At 43.2% G+C, this 16,397-nt stretch overlaps 1 protein-coding gene across 1 annotated transcript in view; it reads left to right on the plus strand.

The window, feature by feature from the left end:
• Window positions 1-15,760, plus strand: part of TBX18 (T-box transcription factor 18) — a 33,698-nt gene extending 17,938 nt beyond the window's left edge. Inside the window, exons 7-8 of the mRNA XM_074990951.1 lie at window positions 5,692-5,786; window positions 10,127-15,760. Of these exons, the coding sequence (XP_074847052.1) occupies window positions 5,692-5,786; window positions 10,127-10,851 (820 nt within the window). The 3' untranslated portion in view covers window positions 10,852-15,760. The remainder of the gene's footprint in view (window positions 1-5,691; window positions 5,787-10,126) is intronic.
• Window positions 15,761-16,397: the final 637 nt, after the last annotated feature.

Below are 16,397 nucleotides of genomic sequence, written 5' to 3' on the forward strand. Positions count from 1 at the left end.
AGAGCTGTGGGGTTGGCAGGGTCCCCTGCCACCCAGCTGGGTTCCCACAGCTGGTGGTCCCAGTGCAGCTCCACACCCCAGATGGCTCCTAGCTACAGGGCTGGCGGGGTCCTCCTCCACTCGGCCGGAGATCCCATCTGGGGCTGCCGAGGTGCCAGTACAGCATACTGGCCCATACCAGCACAAAAAAAGCTCTGCTTAGAATTAGAGAATGAAACCTAAAGTTTGTACATGTAGTGACTAGTACACAGCCTTAAAAGTTCACTGTTTAACTTGATTCATGAACTAATATACACTGCAACTTACGACACAGAACATGAAAAGAAAACTTGAGCACTGTTGGAACACCGTTTCTTTCGTGAATCCCATACTAACTAACCCCTTCTGCCTGAAAATGAAAGCACTTAGTTGTAATAGACATGATGCAACAATTTCAGTGGCCACTTTCCATTCTTCTTTCTACATCTGCCCTATTTATGACCTGACCTTCCAGAGAAGAGAACAGACTGTGTCAGTGAAGATAGTCAGGGTGTTCCTGCCAGTTTATGGAGTTTCTATTTTAGTAGAAGGGTGAAAGAACTGGAGATCATTCCAGGCTCACATCACATTGCGGAAGAGCTCAGATTTGCTTTTGGAGGGTAAATTAATATGTCGTTTAAGTGCATGATGCTGGGAGAGGAGGAGAAGAACATTACAGTACCTGGCACTGTGGAGTCCTGGTCGGTGACTAGAACTTCTTGGTGCTGTGGTAATACAAATAATAAATAGTAGAAAGAGAAGGTGAGAGATGATGGATAGGAGTGTACAGTGAAGGGACAGGGCCATGGATGGAAGGACAGGACCCAGGGCATTCAGGCCTTAGAGCTGCCCAGATCGCACTTCTGGGACCCCCTTCCTTTGTGCTGCCTGGAGCAGTGCTGCTGCAGCACTTCAGAGGGGCCCGGGGCTCTGGCTGCCACTGCTGTCAAAGTAGCGGTGGCTGGAGCTCTGGGTCCCATTGCAATGCCAGCCCCCAGGGCAACCGCCCCCTTTGTCCACTCTCCATCAGCAGGCCTGGAATCCACTACATAGAATCACAGACTTTCCCACCACATGTTTGCAGCTGTCAAGGATTAAGAATTTTCGTGGTTGGAAACAATTGTCCAAGCTCAGTCCTGTGCAGAGGTGAAAGTGAGGGGGTGCGCCCTGGTGCATGGCTCCGGTAGGAGTCAGCTGGGGCACGCTGCTGCTTCCGGGGATCTCCTGCTGGCTGCTGTGCTTAGCAGCAGGTGGGTGAACGGAGCTGGTGGGGACATGCCAAGGACTGCCTCAGCCCTGAGCACCTCAGAGGCAGGACAGTTTGAAGCCCCCCCGCCAGTTCTTCCAATGCCACCTCTTGCTTGCCATGCCGCTCATCACTGTCAGGGGGTGAGAGGGCAGCAGACAGCATCCCTGAAGTCCTCTTGGTCCCAGCTGGTAGAGGGAGGGGCGTAGTAGGGAGTCCTCTCCTCCCCCCGCCTCGAGAGTGACGGAGGGGGAGAACAAAGAGCAAGCGGGGTTGGTGGGAGTTGTGTGTGGTGGGGGCGTTTCAACCCCACTGCTGTCCATAGAGTTGCCCTGGCCCTTCCACAGCCCTCTGCCTGGAGCTTCTCCTCACACTCCAGCCCTGATTCCTGCACTCCTCCACACGCACCCCAACCCTCTGCCCTAAGCCACTCCTCAGACACCCCAACCCTGACTCATGCCTACTCCTCCCACACCCTGAGCCCCTGCCATGAGCACCCTGTGCTCCAGCCCACCCTTAAGTGTACCGTCATATTGCACCACCTGTCCCAACTCCCTACCTTGAGCACCTTGCTGGGTGGGAGCTACGCAATAGTACCTGCAAGAAATTTAACTTATTTTCAACCCTGGTCCTGAGTCAAAATAGGCACCACTCCATTGGCAGAAGGGAGTTGTGCCTGAATATGCCAGCCATGAACTTTTTTTGCAGTACGGTGGTAGCCCTGTTAGTCTCAGGATTTTAGAGAGATAAGGGGTAAGTCTACTGCAAAATTGACTCATTCGGGGTCAATCATCTGGGTTCAGTTTAGTGCACCTGGAGGGGACATGGTAAATCAAACCATCAGGGCTCTACAGGTGACCATGGTACACTTCACTGTCACGAGGAGTAAGAGGGGTCGATGGGAGATTTTCTCCCATTGACCTCCCACTCTGTGGACTGCCAGAAAAATCAACCTATGATATGTTGATTACAGCTGTGCAATTGTTGCAGCTGGAATTGTATGTCTTAAATTGATTTTTTTGGCCTTGTGTAGACCTGGCCAAGGTGAATGAGGGATCATATATTTTTATTGGACCGTCTTCTGTGGGTGAGACGCTTTTGAGCTTACACAGGCTTCTTCTTCGTGTCTGGGAAAGCTTTAGTAAACTTAGTCCTTCATCTTAGAATTGAGTAAACAACAAACTTCCAGATAAAATTAGTTAAGGAAGAGGCAAATTAAATGTTCTGAAAGCCGTGAGAAATTCACTCTGCGCCTTTGAACTCCTTTAATGACCATGTGATAGTATATTTGATATTTCTTTAGTACCTACACTATTTTTGGTGCTTGCAAATACCCAAATATGAATAGTTACGACATAGAAACCTTTGGGGGAAAACCCTCACACCGCTGCAGTCAGTGGCAAAGCTTCTAAGCTACAGTTACACTAGTGAGTTTTGCCAACAAAACCCTGGTTTTGTTGAAAAAAATCAGTGGAGCATCCATATGCAAAATGAATTTTGTCAATAGTATGTCAACAAAAGTCAGCATTTCCACCAACAACCTTCTGCCTCTCCCAGATGAGGAAGAGTGCCTTTTGCTGACAGGTTCTGTCAACAAAAAGAGTTTGGATGCTCTGGGGTGCCTTCTTTTGGCAGACAGGGTCTCCAGGATAATGAGCAGGCCTGTCTACAGTGCTTGTAGGTGCCTGTTTTGTTGAGAGAGTGGACAATTAGCTTTTGTGTGTGGCCACACTCTGTCAACAGAAATTTTGTTGAGAAATCTCTTCCAACAGTGACTTCTGTCGACAGAAGACTGTACTGTAACTGTAGCCTCTGCGACTTCAGTGGGGCCAGATTTCACCCTTTATATTCCAAGAAACTCCTTCAGAAGATGGGATGCACTTTGAAATCCAGAGATGGGGATGAATTAGAACCCATCTCACAACTGTGTTTGCACAGCTAGTGCTCCATTGGCTTTTCTCCGGTTCGGTCAGACCATAGGGACGCAACCACAGAATCCCTGTTGCAGGACTGGATTGCAGATTGTTTTTGTTTGTTTTATACCAGAACTAAATTCTTTTGGTATGGCCGTTGAATGAAAAATCTGATTCCAAATGAGGAGAATGTGATGGCTTGGCAGAGTGGAATTGTGAGGGCATTCCACTGAAGAGGTCATCTGTATAAATCGTCTTTAAAATAGAAATCTAAAAACGCCTTGCATTACTGTAAGGCTGTCTGTTGTAGAAGGTACCAGATTCTCAGCTGCTAGAAGCATTTGGGAATATATTTCTTCTTTTTGCAGCATGTTTCTTTTTCCTTTGAAGAGTATAAATGTAAAAGCTTTATTTTCTATGGCATTCTGTAATGTGTTTTCTACATAGGTATGATAGTCTGTACTGAATGTTAAAAATGCTATAGTATCTAGAGCTTGCATTCTCCTTTTCGGTGCATTTTAATTATGTATTATGCTGCAATATCCGTGCTCTGTAACACTACATTAAAAACAATTCTGTTTAATTAAAAATATTCCCTTTCAGGTCATTTACAGTCTCACAGGCTGCTTTATAAGGATCAGTAGCTTTGCCCTTTACAAGCACCCTCTGTACATTTGCAAAGTGAAACACAATTTATGTGCTGAGAATAGCTTCATTCTTCAGTTAGGCCTCGGGTTTGACCCTATAAAAATCTTTTACTCAGGAAGGTACCGACATTTCTTTTCTTTAAATACTTCAGGAAAAACATAACTGTTTGGTTAAATAAACTTGGCCATTTAATAGCATAAATTAGGGTGGTGATAAAATGTGGAAATTGTTCGAAGGCATCTTGTATAAATTATCGCCTTGGCTACACTCCTCCAGGAGGTGGCTTTTATCTCCACTTTAACTAGAAGTGAAAAGTCACCATTACCGCAGAAAATGAAGGCTAAGTTTTCGTCCAGGTTCAGCTAATAAATACTTTATAACTTTCCTGCAACGTATCTGTGATCCTGCTGGAACTGCCGTGTGAAAAAAGCAATATCAGAAGCGAATGGAACAGCCTCAAGTTGGACTATTTGCATATTCCCAATTTACTGCGTGTTGCTGTTCAAAGGCGTGAGTTTGTGCTATGGCCCAGATGTTGATACTTAACAAGACTTGTGAGTGTAGCAGCAAAATCGTGTCAGTGTGTTGACTTTGTAGCTCTGTGAATTTGTGGCACAAAAAGAATGATCTAGCATAAATATAGGTGGCACAGCGAATGAGACATCTGTCTGGACAATTACTTCTATTTGGCAGTCAAAAGGCTGACAGAAAACTATCAAAGCTATTTTCTAAAGATATTTTTGCCCCATAGAGCTCTGTAACAGTCTTAAAGTACAGCACATCCATGAGTCATTCATCTTGTAAGCACAGTTTTCTAAGTCAAAGAGAGTGTTGAATCACATTTGAACAGAAGCTGTTTTATGGATTGCTTTCCTTCCAATGTGAGGAGGCAGATCATCCTCCTAGCAGTCAGACATATGTGGAAAAGTCCTAGTAGGAAATTATTAAAAGGTACTTCTCACAGTTTTTAAAAAGTGATTTACCCTCTGCAAGCAAGAAGAGCCAGCATCATGGGACCAGCCAGTTCTCTGTGACCACCTGAACGTTCACTGCAGATCAGTGGTTGTCGAACATTGTTCTAATCATATGTTTTTTCCGGAAACACGTAGACTGTGTCTACATGACAAAAATTACTTCAAAGTACAACTTTGAAGTAAGCAGCTTTGAAATAGAGCATCTACACACACCCTACTTTATTTCTGGAAATGGAGTAAGGACTTTGAAGATGAACTCCCTTAACTTCAGAGTAAGGGAAAAATGTGTGTTGACTCTCTGCTGGCTACTTAGATGTAGTGCCTAACTTCGAGGTTAGTTCCTAGTGTAGACGCACCCAGGCCATGTCCACACTAGCCAAAAACTTTGAAATGGCCATGCAAATGGCCATTTCGAAGTTTACTAATGAAGCACTGAAATACATATTCAGCGCCTCATTGGCATGCGGGCGGCTGCGGCACTTCGAAATTGATGTGGCTTGCCGCCGCGCAGCTCGTCCAGATGGGGCTCCTTTTTGAAAGGACCCTGTCTACTTCAAAGTCCCCTTATTCCTATGAGCAGATGGGAATAAGGGGAGTTCGAAGTAGCCGGGGTCTTTTCGAAGAGGAGCGCCGTCTGGACGAGCCGCGTGGCGGTGAGCCGCATCAATTTTGAAGTGCCGTGGCCCACCGCATGCTAACGAGGCGCTGAATAGGTATTTCAGTGCTTCATTAGTAAACTTCAAAATGGCCATTTGCATGGCCATTTCGAAGTTTTTGCCTAGTGTAGACGTAGCCCCAATGTGTGTGAAACTAAGTGATGAACTAGTTACAAAAAGTGACAGGTCAAATACAGATCACTCTTTTCACATAATGGTGTTTTTGTTCTATTTAGAATGGGACTGGAAGCTTTAGTGGAGTCCTACGCATTCTGGAGACCTTCACTGAGGACACTCACATTTGAAGATATACCTGGGATCCCCAAACAAGGTAATAACTTTATTTGGAGTCCACCAAAACATCTAAGGTAAAATTGTGCAACTACTCCTTACAAAAAACTAGGTCTGTCATCACTTACAGAAAAAACTAAGCACAGCTCCAAATGCAAATGGTGGTTGATTTTCTTTTGTTTTGTTTTTGTTTTTTGTTTTGTTTTGTTTTGTTTTTTAATAGTCAGAGATAGAAAGAAGCTAATTTAACCAGATTTGTGCTGAATAGGGCAAAAGAAATTATTGTAGACTCTAAAACCCAGTATGGAATGAGTCAGTAAATTCATTATTCTACAACATTAGTCAAGTAATCATACAAAGGGGCCATATACTATTCCTGACATAACTATGCGTTAACTGGAACATTTTCCCAATACTTAATTTGCTTTTCACCAAGGAAAACCCAAAATCCATTTATCCATATGAAAGTTACTAAGCAAAAAGAACACTACCCCAATGACAACTCTCACTGAGATGGAACTGAAGCTGGAAATATTATAAGAAACAAAGGGGCCCCAGGAGAAGCTTGGTGGTTCTTTCAAATAAACTCTCAAATATTAGCCAGAAGTTTCAAACGAAAGGCTACACTTAAAATAAGTATGGAAGTGCAAAGTAAAGATCAACCAAACAACTGTACTTGTGCTCCATTCAGCGTTGTCTCCCGTACTCCTGTTACACTTTACTTTTAAAATGAAGATATTCTAGTGAAGAACTCTTGCTAAGTGAGGTTTGATGGCAGCTCCAAAGGCTGCATTCTGTGGCTGTCTACTTGGTATGTCTGTGCCAGTGGTGGGCAATAACCAGTTTGTGGGCCAGATGCAGCTCACCAGGGTTAGCCTCTGGTGAGCTGGCAGCTCTTTATTCATCTGCACCTCTGCAGGTTTGGCTGCTTGTGGCTCCCGTTGGCCACAGATTGCCATTCCTAGCCAATGGGAGATGTTGTCCCAGTCTGCGCCACTTCCTGCAGCTCCCATTGTTCGGGCTTGGTGATCTGCAGCTTACAGGAGCCTCAGGTGGCCATATTTGCAGAGGCAGAAGTAAATAAAGCATTGGTGGTTTGCCAGGGGCTAACCCGGGTGAGCCACGTCTGGCTTACTGCACACCCCTGGTCTATGCAATGAGTGTCTTTGCTGTGTGTGGGTTCTGGCTTACTCTGACGTTTTGCTTCATACATTGTTGGTCTTCTGGTCCAGTCCTGCTGAGCTATGTAGCTGTATATATTGCTGTATCATAGCACTCGCATTTGAGTGTCCATATGTCTGGAGAATTGTTCAGAGACTGATGTCCTTTGACGACAAGAAGCAGAAAGCCAGCTCTTCCCAATGACTGCGTAAGAGCATGAGTTTGGTAGGCTGGCAGGAGTAGCTCGTGCTAGAGCAGTGAAAGGGAGGGTGCTTCAGGGTAAATGCGGCTGCAGTGGTTATTTAGTTTTTCTGCAGGAGTAAAGTGATCAAGCCAAGTCAGTTCTTGGTATTAATGCCACTACTGTGGCTGAAAAAGCAAACTATTAAGGGGAGAATGGTCTCTAAGTCTTTGACTGCTCTTGGACCAAGTTCATTCACAGGTGACTTTTACTAGGCGCTTCCAGACTCTCTCTCTTTGTGTGTGGTTTCAGTTTTTCTTTTAAAAGTGTGGGTGGGCTGGGGGAGGGCACTGAGTGTTTCCCATATATTGGCAAATGTAACACTGGCTTTCCCATGCAGAAACTCCACAGATTCTGAAAAATGTAAGACCTGCTCTGAACTGTGGACTTTGCAAGCTGCCTAGAGACTTCAGAAGACTTTGCAGAGAGCTAGTGGCTGCCTCTTTCCAGGTGGCTTTCTCTGGCCTGCTGTCTAGGCCCAAACCCTTTTATGGTTTCCTGTCTCCCACTCACCCCATAGTGGGGAGAGCTATGTGGAGGAAGCAATCCATGAAATGGCACTTCTTGAGCAGAGGCAGCAGTCTCTAGATCACTCCATGGGCCTGGGTTCCTGCTACCTCCAAAACCATCTCTCTGTGCTCAGGTGTATGCCTCATTCCTCCCCCACCCAAACCAGCCCTCTTCTGCTTCCAATGCTTCCCCACACATGCCACATGTCTGCCTGGTTGCAGTTGTGGCTCCTCCTCCAACCTTTGTGGCACTCTCCCACACTGGGAAATGTTAAATACTCAGCACCTATCATATACATAGAAACCTGTTTTAGTAACTGCCCTCTCTTTCCTCCAGCTTCTGGGGGGTGGGAAAACAAACAAACCCAAGTCCCAAGCACCAATCCTTGCCAGGGCCAAACGCAAAATTGGAGTTTCTGTGCCAAGCCATTCTGAGTTTAAAAAAGCCCCCCAAAAGGCTAGGAAAGTGTTCAAGAAGTGAAATCATCTTCTGTTTTTAAAAATCATGCTATTTCCAAAACACACCGCTTTATTTGCCTCAGATTTTCCAGAATAGCTTTAAACCAGCATAATATGTTACATGTGAAACTTCAGGAAGGCTGGCTGAGTCTCTGCTAGGCCAGCCTCTGTGTGTGTGTGTGTGTGTGTGTGTGTGTGTGTGAGAGAGAGAGAGAGAGAGAGAGAGAGAGAGAGAGAGAGAACTCTAGCAACAGAAAGCTGACTACATATTGTCTAGACACTTGAGTACATAACTTCCCAAAGGCAGTTCATGCTGCTTGCCTACCTACCAGGCTGATCTATCCAGGAGGCAGATCAACACTGCCTGTTTTGAGAGCCAGTAAACTTCCTGCTTCCCACACGACTCCTCACAGGTCTGGGTCCCCTCACCTCCTCTGGTGGTTGCACAGGCTGTGGAAGTTACAATTGCTGCTCGCAGGTGGTGAGAATGGAAGCTAGGTCTCTGGCAAAATTTGAACTCCAACATATCTCTGTATCTTGGCCTGGTAGCTCCGCTACAGAGCTGAGGTGTATCCTGACAGTTAGACTTTATCTGCACGTTGAGAGCATATTGGAACAGCCTGAGAGGAAAAAAAATAGGTACATTTCAAGTTGGGATTTTAGAATCTCATGGTGCCTGGTGAGAGTCAGTACCATGGCCTGTGGGCAGAATAGAAGGAGGCAGACAAAGTTTACTGGTACATGAGTAATAATATCAGTTTACCTGCCTTGAAAAATTGCAGGTTGAACGTCTCTAATCTGGAACTCTCATGTCCAGCAACAGCTGTAATCTGGCATGATTTGAGTTAGGTGGATTACCACTTATCATGGGTGTGTCCATGTTTCTTGTGGTCCCATAAAGTTTGTTTACAGCCACCAGACCTGGCTCTCAGTGTTCTGTGCTGTTATGTAGCTGTAATTTACCTCAAATGTCTTCTACGAGCCAAGTAAGCAGTGGCAGTGTTGGTAATGTGAGAGAAAATATTGACCTCCCCTGGTCTGGCAAATTCTCTTATCTGACACCAGTCAGGTCCCGAGGGTACTGGATGAGAGAGGTTCAATCTACAGAATTTTTTTTTGTCTCCTCACATCACTCTCAAGCGATCCCATTGTCATGTGCAACTCTTGAGTGGAGAAGAGCTGTAGATTCCTCCCTTTAAGAGCCACTGACTTAGGTAATTACAGAAAGCCAAAGTCAGCTTTATGCAGTCACTTTTGAGGGAGAGCCACCCACAAAGAACAGGAAGCTCTCCTGAAGCTGGGGAGAATCTCAAAGTCTGGAGAGCTCTAACTGTATTAACTAGTACAATTTTGCAACTCATTTCCCTACCTGTGTTCTTCAAGTATAGGGTTCAGAAACAACACAGACCTTCTGATTATAACAAATTGTACAGTACAGACTTGTCGATACATAGTGGGATAATTTGAGAATTAGGCAATACCTCATAATCTTCTGCCTTGATTTTCATGGAACTGTCTCAACACTTCAGTTAGAGGGCTAGTTCCCTAGCTGTATCAGACTCCTGTACTCAGTTGGTCAGGCACAGAGGGGAATGTGTAATATACACTGAGCCTGAAGTTATAAATGCACTCCAAAGGGCAGGCCAGTTATAAATAATCCAGGGCAAATTCTTTTAGAGTTCATAATTTTAAATTAAGATACATTCTGAGTTGAAATTTACGCCACCATAGCGTAGGCTCTGACAATTCGCCTCCAGGGTGTACTGAAATAAAAGTAATCTGTGCAATAGGTGAACAAACCTTGATTGGCCAATCCTGCCTGTGTTACATATTAAGTAAGCATATTTTGAAGGGAGCATATTTGTAATACTTATCAAAAATCACTTTGTATCAAAGTGATCGTGTCAAGGATTCATGTCAGGAAAGTGCAGATTTTAATTGCTAATCGAACACAGTTTAAGATGTTAACCTTTTCCAGGATGCGATTTATGTTTTAAATTTCTCTTCCAGGAAATGCAGGTTCCTCTACTTTACTCCAGGGATCTGGCAATGGCGTTCCATCCACCCACCCTCACCTCTTACCTGGGTCCCCTTGCTCTTCTCCTGCCTTCCACCTGGGTCCCAACACTAGCCAGCTCTGTAGTCTTGCTCCAGCTGACTATACAGCTTGTGCCCGCTCAGGCTTGGCCCTTAACAGATACAGCACTTCTCTGGCTGAAACCTACAACAGGCTCACAAACCAAACCAGTGAGACCTTTGCACCCCCAAGGACTCCATCTTACGTGGGTGTGTCAAGTAGCACAACTGTGAATATGTCCATGGCAGGCAATGATGGTGATGCATTCAGCTGCCCACAGACCAGTTTATCTATGCAGATTTCAGGGATGTCTCCACAGCTTCAGTACATCATGCCATCCCCATCAAGCAATGCCTTCACCGCTAATCAGACCCACCAAGGCTCGTACAACACGTTTAGACTACACAGTCCCTGTGCTTTGTATGGATATAACTTTTCCACATCCCCCAAACTGGCTGCCAGTCCTGAGAAAATTGTTTCTTCCCAAGGAAGTTTCTTGGGGTCCTCACCAAGTGGAACCATGACTGATCGGCAGATGTTGCCCCCTGTGGAAGGAGTTCACTTACTTAGCAGTGGGGGGCAGCAGAATTTCTTTGACTCTAGGACCCTAGGAAGCTTAACACTGTCATCATCTCAAGTGTCTGCACATATGGTTTGATGAAGCCTCTTAAGGAAAAATACAGTATGTTTGGTGTCTACAGTACATTTCTCTTGGAATATGAAAGGACAAAATGTGGCTTGTAAAGCATGTGTATAATGTGAGAGGGGGCATCACTGAATCTTTTTGACTTGCTTGTGGCCAGCTTGTTTTCTATTTTGAGTTCTGCTGAAGTTTGTTGTGGCCCAGTCCCATTTAGTTTTCTGGTATAGCACAGTTAGTTGTGTAACACATTGGAACATATGCAACAAATTAAGCAGGGATTCCTCCCCTTTCTCCCTCCCCCTTTCTGACCACTTTAAATAACGAAATGACACTTGGTCTGGAATTAAACAATACAAACAAAACACGTTTCCTACAGAACGAGTATGTTTCCCCACAGTTTTCAGCCAGTGCTGAGCTGATGGAGCAAACACAGTACAACTTTCTTCTCTGTTAGAAGAGATGCAATAGTTACTTGGACTTCAAGTGCTAAGAATACAGAGTCCAGTCTAAAGTAGGAGGTTAGCTACCAAGTAAATGGAAAGAACAGCTTTTTTTCCCTCAGGCTGTGCTATTTTTAGCCTGTCAACGACATGGCATTCTTATTTGGAGACTTCAGGGTTAGTCTAGATTCACCTGATAGTGACACTTCATTTAAAAACTTGAGGTGCACATTCAGATTGTGGTGATAAAAGTAATTTAAAAGCCGCAGTGGAAAAAATCAGCTTGTCCTATTCCTCTGCACAGTGACTATCTGGGGAGATTCATTTTGCTATCTTTTCCCCCATAAATGTTTTCTATAGAAATTTTTTATTTTAAATAGTTTTGCTGGAGAACAGAATATTTTAAGAAGTATTTGTTTGTTTTAAAATGCAGGGTTAAGTCTTTTAAAATGTTCCTCTTTGGGTTGAGGTAACAGGCTGAGAAATTCCAATATCAATTTTACGCTACTTGTGGGCAAATTTGCCTCCTGTCCTAAAAACCTCACAAAGGATTGGTCTTTGCTGGTACTTAGGTCCATTTTAAACAGGTGACCAAAATTCTGCCCTCAGTTTCATGTAAGTGCTACTAGAAGTAGAAAGCAGTGTGAGAAGATGCCTCTGTAACCAGGAAGAATTTGGAACAGGCCGGCTGGAGACAACCTCCACGGTACTGTGCTAAATGTTTTTAGCATGGCACTTACAGCCTATTACTTCCTTCCCTGTGGGAGTTCGTTTGTTCGTTCCTTTCTTTCTTTCTTTTGATGCTGCTTTGTTTTTCACTCTGCTCTATTCAGCTTAAACAGATCATTTCTCTTTGTTGCTTTTAGCTTGTCTGGAAATGCAGAGATCTAAGTCAATCCCTAGCAAGGTTCACGTGGCTCACAGTGAAACAAGATGCATTTAAGTGACAAAAAGAAGATTTGTGGTAAATGTTTGCTCTTAGTTGCACGTATGCAGCTCAGTCATGATAAATTTGGTTGCTCAGCTGCATGTTTAGAGATGGATTCTTCTATACACACCTTTCAATTTTTGGATCTTATGAACGATAGAAAAGATCAGAATTTTTGAAGACTGATGGTCTCATTCTTTTTATATGAAGCCTCCTGTGCTACCACTGGAAGTATAAACTCACCTTAAAGCACATGCAAATGTAATTTAGACATTTTATGGCCAGAGTCATGTAAAGTGACAGCCCGCGGCTACACGGTTTGCCAGCGCTTCGAAGTTTGCAACTTTGAAGTAAATGCAGCCATAATTAGGCAAATGAGGAGCTGCTTATACAGTGCAGTACCTCATTGCTATTCTCCGCTCCGGCTCATTTACATGCCCCCTTCAAAGGTGGGGGGCCTATTGTAGACAAGCCCACATAGCGTAAATGAAAACAAAGTTCTTAGTGGTAGGGTTTCAGATTTCAGTAAAAGCAGATCATTGCATTTCTCAGGGCCAGTTGTCTATTTTCTAGCAAACAATAATTGCTTATATTTCAAGACTGTGGAGTCCTGAGTTCAAGTCCCTCCTCAGTGACAGACATTCTGTGTAACTGTGGGCAAGTCACTTAGGGCCAGACTTAAAGTTCCTTAGAGGTGCAGAGGGATTTTTCAAAAGCACCTAGGCACCTAACAGGTACTGTTAAAAATCCACTAGGTAATTAAATAACTTTCAAAATCCAGCCCTTAACCTCTTTGTGCCTCAGTTTCCTGTCTGTAAAATGGGATAATAGCACATCCCTACCTCACAGTGATGTTGTTATGAGGAGAAACAAATTAAAGCCTGTGAGGCACACTGATAGTACAGTAATGGGGGCATATACATCCATGAGATAGAGTTTGGGTGTTGGTGTAGGCCCACATTTAGTTTTGGAATTCAACTTCTGCATGTCCTTTCGGACAGATCACCTAACAGAGTACCAGCAGTGCAGTGTGTTCTTTTTTTCTCCTCACAGCTATGCCTTGTCTTGAAGGTTCATACTAAAATAAAGACATTCAGCTTTGTAAAGTGCCTCAAAAATACAGTCAGCAAGGGACAGAGCTTCAACAATCACCAAGTCATTGGTGCTATGACAGTTTACTTGGCAAGATATATGTGGCCATCAATCCCTGTCTAAGAAAAGATTTGAAATCCTGCCATTATGCAAAGCTTTAAATGGATGTAATGCTTTATGTATTTTATGTTTGAAAGGGACAAGCAGGAGAATTATCCGTACTGTGTGTGCCATCTTAATGGGCTTATATACAGACGAGAGGCTAGTATGTGAAATCCTGGAAGACCTTAGTGTGGAAAATTCTGTGATGAGGACTGCAGGATTGTGTGTGTGCGTGTGAGTGGAGATAATATTTGCCTTGTAGCGTGTGTGCATGTGTGTGTGCATGTACACATGGGGAGATATTTGCTTTGTAATTTGGGAATTTTTCAGTACCGTTTACTGGTTGCTTTTTCTTCAAGTTATTTTTATCTTATAATCTCACAATATTGCTTGAAACGTCTCTTCTTTACACTTCAGTTCATATTGTAAATAGTTATTGGCGTGTCATGGCAAAGATGAGCTTTTTATCAATACAGTAAATGCTATATATGCATTATATCTATAATTATATATCTGTATTTTATGAAAATGTCACAGAAATTATATTAAAGTGTGTATCTAAGCACTTTTTTGGAAACTTAAGGGGTTTTGGGGTATTTTTTCCACAACTTCAATAAAAAAAAAGGAACTTACCATAGGATGAGCCTTGACATGACTTACACAGCAAGTTTGAGAGCCGTCAAATAGCAGCGCTTTCTTGAGCATTTAAATTTAACTAGCTGCTGAAGAGCCCCCTTGTCATGTGAAGGTGAAAGCCATGACAAATGCTGAGCACATGAAGACTGTAATAGTGATAGCACACAGGGAGGTTTTTATTTTGGAACACAAGCATGAGTGACTTGTGAGGCTAACTAGTTAGTGACAGACCCCTGGTAATGTGACATACCTGAACATATTCCAAAAGATGTGGTGATGGGATGACCTCATTCTCTCTTCATCAACCAAAACTAGGAAATTAACACTTGTCTGCTACTAAGGGCTTCAGTGACAGTGTTAGTACCCTGCAGAATTTCTCTCCACTCTTGTCACTTCAGCCACAAAATTTGCTTTGCATATTTCTAAGTGCCCAAATACAATGAATTCAAAGTCTTCAAGAATGAGCATAACCAAAGGCTTGGGTCATGCTGTTGATCAACAGGCAGGCAAACACCTCTGCCAGACATCCCATTTAATTGGCATTTCCCAGAGGGTTTTTCTCCTCCCACTCCTCCTCCCTCTCCCCACCACCCCTCCTTTTTAATTTTTATATTTAGATGATTCCTCAGTTTCCATCTCAGTTCTGCTTCAGAATCTAAAGAAGTGGGTCTTTCCCATGAAAACTGTTTACCGAATATAGATAATATTGTGAGTCTTTAAGGTGCTACGGGACTGCTTGCTTTGTTCTGCAAAGATACGGGCTGGGTCTACACTCACCATGGAAGATCGAACACGTACGTTTGATCTTCTGGGGTGCCATTTCACACAAATGGTTGTACCATGCTGCAAACTGACATGCAGGCAAACCAACACCTCTGAAAATACTTTTGATCAGTGTGGCACCATTTTGTACCATACAGGTAATCAATGCAAAGTGGGTTTAACATGCTACCCAGTGAGAGTGGTAATGTTTTACAGGCTCTTGAGTACTATTGCAAATGACTGTACAAGAGGAAACAGAAAATGGGGGTTGAAAAATTCGATCAGCGGGCTAGATTTGGCAGTAAATGGCTGAAAAACATCTAAAGATCATAACAAAAATGTTTCCCCTCTAAGACCTGCAGAACCAGTCCACATGTTTTTAAAATTTAACTAGGGGAGGAAAGTGTAGTTATACTCTCATGTTGGGGTTAATTCTAGTAAATATACATTGAACAGTTAATCAGTGGAAATGTCTTTTATCCCTAGAAAGGAGCCTTGAGATTTCATAAATCATGTTAAAGTTTTCATGCAACTATAGTGGACCTAGTTGCTCTTGCTGTTATAGGAGTGTGGTGACTTTTTAAATGCTGCAGAGTAACTTGCTTTACTGATTTATGTCGCAACTTTGATAGTAAAAGAATTTGTCATTCTGCTTTTCTGAATATTCTCTCAAACTTCTACAGTTTGATTATTCAGGTTTAGTTTGGAGTCCAAATCTGGATTTAAATTAAGTAAGTGTAATTGGAGGAGAATTGCTAGTGTTTTTAGGCTGCCCTTTAAACTTTATTAACAAAAATGTATCCATTTGCAGGCTGAGCTCTGAATTTACTGTGTCTGAACCTTTGTGTGAGTATTTTTGTATGTTTCACAAAGTTGACTATATGGTAATTTATTTAATCTGTTCAGTGCTAAATCAAAACACTTGTCCTGCTTTGTTGTCCGACACATTAATCAGTTCATGCAAGTGACTCAAAACATTTTCATGCCACGCTGAGATGATATACTCTTTTAACGAGTGTCCAGGGAGGCTCTCACTGAGTGACTGGTGAATATAATCCCCACAGCTTGGCATATAATTTTTATCAATGTTATTAAAGAAAAGAATCCAATGAGAAGGAAATTAACACACCAGAATAAAATCTTATGCGATCAGCTTTTGTTCACACTTTGGTATAGAAGTACTTTCAAAATATGTAGTACCAATGCACACTGAAAGCAGTGGATGCCATTTTTCTTGCAAGAAGATTTGGAGTGAGATGAGGGATGCCCTCAAGCCATTCTGAATGTGAAGCCCTGTGCCCACTTGACCTGAGGGACAAGACTCTAGGTCTTTAATATAAAGAGTTTCTAGCTCTTTCCTTGAAAATACAGTGCAGTAAGTTGTAACCCACTGCAAACTGACCATTTAGGTTGAAAGCTTGTCACTGATCAAAGGTTAGTCACAGCTCCCTCTCATCCATCAGTCTTTTGAGATTTGGGAAGCTGGCAGATCAAGTTCACAGCTGTTGGGGTCAGAACTTCCCAGGCTCCTACAGATGATGCTGGAATAAGCTTCCTATCAGCTAATAGCCCACAGCTGAGCCAGCTAGTGCTCTGAATGG

This window comes from Carettochelys insculpta, chromosome 3 (genome assembly GCF_033958435.1).
Source record: "Carettochelys insculpta isolate YL-2023 chromosome 3, ASM3395843v1, whole genome shotgun sequence".
Classification (NCBI taxonomy): domain Eukaryota; kingdom Metazoa; phylum Chordata; order Testudines; family Carettochelyidae; genus Carettochelys; species Carettochelys insculpta.